Raw genomic sequence first — 7,500 nt, 5'->3', positions numbered from 1 at the left:
ACTCTAGGTCTGCTAAATTCCTATCACCAATCCAGTCCAATCCAATCCAATATATATATATATATATATATATATATATATATATATATATATATATATATATATATATATATATATATTGAGAGAGAGAGAGAGAGAGAGAGAGAGAGAGAGAGAGAGAGAGAGAGAGAGAGAGAGAGAGAGAGAGATGTATCATTATCATTATCATTATCAGCCGTAGCTAGTTCACTGCAGGACGAAGACCTCATACATATGCTTCCACTCCCGTCTGCATATTTATGGTTTTTCGATGTAAGTCTCTACCCGCAAATTTTCTTAGCTCGCTAATCCATCGTCTTCTTTTCTTTCCCCTGGTTCGTTTGCAATTTCTAGGTCCCCACTCTGTTTTTTTTAATTTCAAGCATTTTAAAGAATTTTGTGAAGTTGATACTACTGGGAGATCTTAACTGATTGATTTTCAGTTTTCTGACATCCTGACATCGAATATTGGCAGTGATATTGTCTCATCTCTTCGATCAATCGGGTGTTTTTGCGGTTTTGCTAATGTTTCAATTCTTTATGGTTTTGTATATTGGCGTTTTCCTTAAAGATCAATTTACTGACCTCGAGGTTGCAGTATTTTTGCTGATTCTTTTCAGTAATAGATCAACATGTGATTGAGGTTTGAAACTTTATATTACAGCTCTAATAAAATCAGATAGGTCCTCTGCTATAAAGCAAGCATTTAAAATTTCAGGATTTGTCCATCGAGATAGTTTAAGCAATTGTTCAGTAAGAAGTATATCTTTTTTAGGTTTACCTGTTACGCCCTAGTAACGCGTCCGCTGGATTTTTGCTTCGGTATGAATACGGTCAAGGAGGAAGGTGTCTGCGTGAAAAATAGTTTAAGACGGAATAGAAATTTTAGCTCTGGGAATACAAAATATCGTATAAGAGTTGTTTACTGTACATAGCATAATTTTCGTAATTAAGAGACATTACAGAGACTAGGGAAAGTAAGTAAAGATGTTCCGAAGAGAGAAAAAAAAATCAGAGTGAAATAAAATAAGGCAAGTTAATGTCGGTTTTGGTAGAAATAAAAAGGTAGTATATAACTCATAAAATAGTTTAACCAAGAAAAAGTACTAGAATCGTGTTTATAAGAACCAAAGGTGAAGTGTATGTAGGTACTGTTCAGACAAACATTCTTTGGCATTGAAAATGAGTTCAAATGAATATAAATTGAAAATACTTAAGATGAATAATCTGCATATTGTGTGGAGGACAAGAAATCTTGAAAGGGTAAGTACTGTGATGCTGTGGAACAACAGACGTATGGTAAAATGGTTACTACAGAAGTGCTTTGGTTACGCAGAATATGATAGATGGGCGAAAGTGTATAATTCGGTAGTCTTGTGTGTGTGTATGTGTGAGTGTGAGCGTGTGTGTGCTACTGTCCATGGGGGTATTAAATGCTGTTAAAACTGGGAAGAAAATCTATCAAAAGTATCCAAGTTCTACTCAACATCAAACAAGTAAAAAAATATCAACAAATATGTGTGTAGGAGGTGTTATATAGTGGAAGTGAGTACATGCAGATGAATTTGACCAGCAATCCTTATCAGGGTGTTTGACTCTTGGCTCATAAGAATTTCAAATTAGTTTGTTAATCTGCAAATAGAATTTTCAGCTCAGTGTTATCTGTGATTAGGAATAGACCTGAAAGAAAATATGAAATACCTGACATGGAGAATTTGACACATTTCCTTGGCTTAGCTAAACCCAGTTTCCTGAAAACAAAAGTGCCACTGGTGTAAATTCTTAAATGATATACAACTAGAATTTGAACATTAACGTGATTAAAAATTCATTTTATATGAATAATAAAATTGTCCCATGTGTTTTCTTCAATACCGTTGTATTCTTCAACCAGGATGCCAATAAATCTCACAAACTATGTATTAAGTTTAACAGCTCTCTCTCTCTCTCTCTCTCTCTCTCTCTCTCTCTCTCTCTCTCTCTCTCTCTCTCTCTCTCTCTCTCCAAGGTTATTTATTTATCTTCCTATTAATTTAGCTTTTTTTTTTTAAGCATGACATTGAAAATAATATCAAAATCTATTAAACTGGGTTTACTCTCAAATAGCTTTAATGAAAAGAGATTATATTAGTGTCTATTTATTAGATTATCACACTAAACTTTCTAATTAGTGTATTGTTTTGCCTGGTTATAGACAAAATGCTTTAAGATATACCAGAGCCTTATTAAATCGATTTCCTCTTTGGTTTTTATGTTTTATTAATAATCTAATCACATCTTACATTTAATAAACTTGAGTATTCAAGTAACTGACTTCTGATATATCCTCGGTTTAGTTCGTAGACCATTTGCAGAGAGATCTGAGAATCATTGTCCCAAGATGACCTATTTCAGCATGTGCAATCACTCAGACATAATTTCTTGTCTTTGCAGGTGGAAATATAGGTCAAAGGCATCGTGGACATCCCAGTGAGGTCGGCAAGGGAAGGGTGCATATTTATCCATGAGATCAAGACACAGACACAAGTCAGCCAAATCTTCTTCGGAGGTTTTCTTCTCGGACATCATCTTGGTGGCTATCTGTTGCGATTTCTCGTAGGCGAACCTGACTTGCCTTGCGTTACTAATCCAGTCATCAATCAGAAGCGCTTTGCTTGGATCGTGGTCGCTCTCACTATAATCTAGAAAACAAAACATGCACATTGATTTTCCATCGCTCACGGGCATGAGACAATCAAGACATTTGAACTGCAGCGCCTTCGGGAGATCTTGGTACGTGGGCCAGTTCTCTTCACAAGCCTGACAGTTACACATGAACTGATAGACATTCCAAAGGCTTTTCTGGCGTTCCTCTTTGGATTTCACGTAAAATCCTCTGATGTAACTGACCGTGACTTCTGAACCACTTGAGATTGGCCTGGATGCTCTGACCACCTGGGTTCTTCCAAAGACATAGGGCTCACAATTTGAATGGCAGGAATGATTGAATAAACAAAGTGAGGGGAAAATTCCCGAGCCAATATCAACTTTCTCCATCTCCTCATTGTTACACTGTAAAGAATAAATATAGATTTGATGACTCAAGACAAAGAATTTCATCAAGTGAGCTAGAGTAGAAAAGTCATCCTAACGTCAGTAATTGGTTTAGGAACTTGATTTTGTTTCTGGATATTCATTCTATTTCTTTTTTGGACATGAACTTTTAAGACAAAACTACGCTTACAGAAATTAAAGTAACTCAATAAAGTTAAATTTTAGTAAAATAATATTAATTCATAAATTACGAAACGAGTTCTCAACTCTACTGTAAATTTAGTTGGTATAAAAAGAAATAAATCAATATGTATTGTTTTTTTTAATTAGCCTGAGTATGAGACTAATATGAAGAATAATAATCCCCTTGCCAATATATGTATTTCGTTAGAGGATATTCTTGCTATTGATACATTACATAGAATGCTTCTTCATCCTTACCTTTATTTCAAGAAGTTTAAATCCATTACAAGATATTTTCATTAGGGTAGAGAGAACTAATTCTCCCGTAAACAAATAATCATCGACGGTCGGTGTAACTGGATTACCAAAACTATCAACAAAGAATCTCTGACTTTGCTTCAAAAGTTTAGTCAAGATGAACGACAAAAAACATTTGACGTACAAATCACCACTTGGTCTGAGTTCTTTATTTGATACCATATGATCTATTGACCGAAGGAGATGAAAATCCGAGGTACCCTTCTCGCTGAGATCTCGAATTCCATATTGCGAATTGCTCGTCTCTTCGTGAATCTTGTGCACCACAGCTTTAAGTTGTTGACAAGAGTAGTGCTGGAGTGTTTTGATTGACAGAGTAAATAGAGGATGCATTCCAAGACCAATCAGACTTGGCAACAGTCGACATTCTAACCAGTGGTCACTTGAAAGCGCTTTCTTTCTGCAATCTTCCGAACAGAACACAACCTGAATAGGAGAGAAAGGAATCGTAATACATGGAAAACTATTAAGTTATTTTATCATATAGAAAGGAAACTTTAAGGATATTTCTAATTGCAGGATAAAAAAGAAACTTTATATATAAAAATAGACATTGTCATTAAAATCTTAAATGGATGATACTTATATACTGTATATATATATATATATATATATATATATATATATATATATATATATATATATATATATATATATATATATATATATATATATATACAGTAAATGAAATAGACACAATCCACCTAAAGTTTAGATGACTTATGGAACTACGACACTAATCATTTGATCAAGAACTCAACTTTTGATGTCAGTTGCAGCATCAGCATGCATTTAAAGACAAAAGCTGGAAAATAAATGGAGTAATGAGCGCATGCATGTTATGCTATGAAACTGTTATATTTTATATACTATATTGCGCATATTTCCTTGATGCGGGTCAAATGTTATAAGCAATAACAGCCTCGATGTTGAATACTATTCAAAGGTTTAAAGGCCGCTCATAAGTGGCAGTGGCAAGGGACAGTGACATTCCCCTAGCAGGCAGGACAATGCCCTAGAGACTGACCATATATACATATGATCAGCGCCCAAGCCCCTTTCCACCCAAGCTAGGACCAAGGAGGGCCAGGCAAATGCTGCTAATGACTCAGCAGGTAGACCTACAGGCTCCCCCAAACGCCCCTTCATGATGTACTGAAGCTTGCACCGCAACACACACACAAAGAGAGTACTACCATGGTACAATCTGGACAAGGAATTGGAGCCGGGCTTTTCACCAGACAGGTTGAACAGTAGGAAGATAAATTGGCCAAATCAAGGCTACTACAGGGACTCCTTTCCACTCCGATGACTTCACCTGAGCAGTGAAGGTTAATTAGAACAGTTACAAAATATATCTGTTATCAGAGTAATTATATTTAAAGGATACCACCCTAACCCCTCCAGTAATCTTTAGCAAGAATTTTTTTGGTTAATGTGGAACATTATTTCTTCTAAATATCTATGTAATAAACACTTCAAATGATGTATGTAAACTATTTTTATACTTAAAATTAAAGGTAAAAACACTTCTAAGCTTTAATACTCTTTGACTACAAGGAAAGAAAAATAAAACTCACCAGGATAGATGTCTCTTTCAGCTATTAGGTGTCTGCCCTGTTCAGGTGTAGAAACGACTTTGACGCCACTACTGAGCGAAGGGAATTTGGAATGGGGTTCCTCTACTCTGGGGAATTCCAGACTTACTTCACTCTTGGATCTTGGGGACAAATAGCTTGAAGTCTTGGAATTATTGTTCTGTAGAGAAATGCACTGAGCTCTCCTATTTTCCAGGTCTCCTTGACAATCTGAGTAACCATGAGATAGAGCCAGATGAATATCTCGCAAGCACTGTTCAGTGTGACCAAGCTGACAAAGGGCAGCTGATCTTTTTGCATATCCAGATGAAAGAGAAGTGTATTCATTGCTTTGCTTTTGATTATTTGGCCCAGAAAACTCAGAGACAACAGGGGGATGAGGGGCGTGCATTATACTAAGCGTATAATTTTCAAGAGCTTCTGAATAATTTCCTTTCTTAAAGTGTTCGTCTCCTTCCTTTTGTAGACCTTCTGCTTCTTTCAGAGACTTTTCTCTTAGTGTCAAAGTAGGAGTTATGCATTTCTGCGCTATTTCTAGATTCCATAGAAATGTGAACATCTCCTTAACAGATTTACTTCCATCGAAATGTTCCATCAGCCATTGGAGCTTTTCAGTTCCAAGTTCATTGTGAAAGTTTTTCAACAGAGATTCTACGGCAATAATATCCATGTTTGTATTACAGTACCTGTATATAAGGTTAAGAAAATGTTCCTTAGATCCAAAGGCTGCTTCAAAGACTACTCTGCAAGGAAAATATTGACGATTACTACACTTATAATCAGAGCAAATGATGATAGAACAATAAACTAAGCTGCTTCAAATAGCAGTAGGAGAGTCGAGATTGAATAAGTATAAGTTTAAAAGGACTAGATAGAATACAGCTTACTATGATTTTTTTTTTATTGGGATAAGAATGTAGCCCCAGGATAAGAGAGGTTTATTAGAATAATAGAAGGGATTTAATTGTATTCTGTTGTCACTGGATAAGGAATGGGGTGACCCACGTAGTCTCATTGCCCAATGCAACACTTGGAAAATGTCTACACTTATTCATATCCACAGATAAGTATGCAAATTCATAATGAATTTGCATATTAATTCATCATTAAGCAATAAGTGATATATTGACATATCAAAACTTATGATGGATAGCCTATCTATCTATCTATCTATCTATCTATCTATCTATATATATATATATATATATATATATATATATATATATATATATATATATATAAGGCTATTTTCCTGGGTTTTTCATTTTTTACTCATATATCTCTCTCTTGAAATTGATTATTCATAGGTGTATAAAATAGATACCTACTTATCTATTTATCTTATACTTCTTAAGTCTTCCTTTCTCTCTCTCTCTATATATATATATATATATATATATATATATATATATATATATATATATATATATGTATATATATATGCATATATATATAGATGTGTATATGTATATGTATATATATATATATATATATATATATATATATATATATACAGTATATAGATAGATAGATAGATATGTATATATGTATATATATATACATATATATATATATATATATATATATATATGTATACAGTATATATACATATGTATATATATATATATATATATATATATATATATATATATATATATTCATATATATATATATATATATATATATATATATATATGAATATATATATATATATATATATATATATATATATATATATATACTCGTATGTCTGGAAGATATTTTGCAGTTGTATGATACATTCACCTATACAGTAATAGTATAACTCTCGCAAGCCAAATTATTTCGAGATTGGGATAATTCTCTCTCTCTCTCTCTCTCTCTCTCTCTCTCTCTCTCTCTCTCTCTCTCTCTCTCTCTCTCTCTCTCTCTCTCTCTCTCTCTCTAAAAAAAGAAAATAACGATTCAGCTGTTCCTGAGGCACAGAGTAATTGGAGTTGCGAAGAAAACTAAACAGTTGCTATGTTATGCTCTAGGTGTTTACGATCTTCTGGTTTCCAATCTTCAAGTAGGAGCGACAGCTCAGAAAATGGTAGTGTGGAAAGATAAATCTAAATAAAGATGTTTAAGTAGGAACTCAGCCAGATAAGGTTAAAAGTAAGTTGTTGATGCGTAAGAAAAATAAATTCAGTGCCAACTTGTTTTAAATTAACATTTTGATCGCTATTGGACGCTATCAGAATAAATAGTATTTGCTAAAAATTTTTACTCGATATCTAAGTCATGGCATTGCCATTTGTTGCAAGTTTTATTAATATTTAATAGTAAGTATGTTTTATTTTTTGTTATTTTTTTCACGAGCTCAACAAAT

The 7,500-nt window shown here is 33.6% G+C and overlaps 2 protein-coding genes across 3 annotated transcripts in view; both read right to left on the bottom strand.

The window, feature by feature from the left end:
• LOC137647010 (SET and MYND domain-containing protein 4-like) overlaps positions 1-2,431 on the bottom strand; it is a 27,611-nt gene extending 25,180 nt beyond the window's left edge. The window contains exons 1-2 of the mRNA XM_068380117.1: positions 2,301-2,431; positions 1,720-1,769 (exon numbers count right to left, since the gene is read on the bottom strand). The gene's annotated coding sequence lies outside the window, so the exon portion shown is untranslated. The remainder of the gene's footprint in view (positions 1-1,719; positions 1,770-2,300) is intronic.
• Positions 2,422-7,500, bottom strand: part of LOC137647011 (SET and MYND domain-containing protein 4-like) — a 13,474-nt gene continuing 8,395 nt past the window's right edge. The window contains exons 2-5 of one of the 2 annotated variants that reach the window (XM_068380118.1): positions 5,133-5,893; positions 4,749-4,870; positions 3,493-3,978; positions 2,422-3,069 (exon numbers count right to left, since the gene is read on the bottom strand). In XM_068380118.1, the coding sequence (XP_068236219.1) occupies positions 2,422-3,069; positions 3,493-3,978; positions 4,749-4,870; positions 5,133-5,820 (1,944 nt within the window). In that variant the 5' untranslated portion in view covers positions 5,821-5,893. The remainder of the gene's footprint in view (positions 3,070-3,492; positions 3,979-4,748; positions 4,871-5,132; positions 5,894-7,500) is intronic. The other variant, XM_068380119.1, reaches the window with a different exon arrangement.

The sequence above is a fragment of the Palaemon carinicauda genome, chromosome 9 (assembly GCF_036898095.1).
Source record: "Palaemon carinicauda isolate YSFRI2023 chromosome 9, ASM3689809v2, whole genome shotgun sequence".
Taxonomy (NCBI): Eukaryota; Metazoa; Arthropoda; class Malacostraca; order Decapoda; family Palaemonidae; genus Palaemon; species Palaemon carinicauda.
The sequence above is the reverse complement of the archived record's forward strand: the minus strand, read 5'-3'. Positions and strand labels throughout refer to the sequence as shown.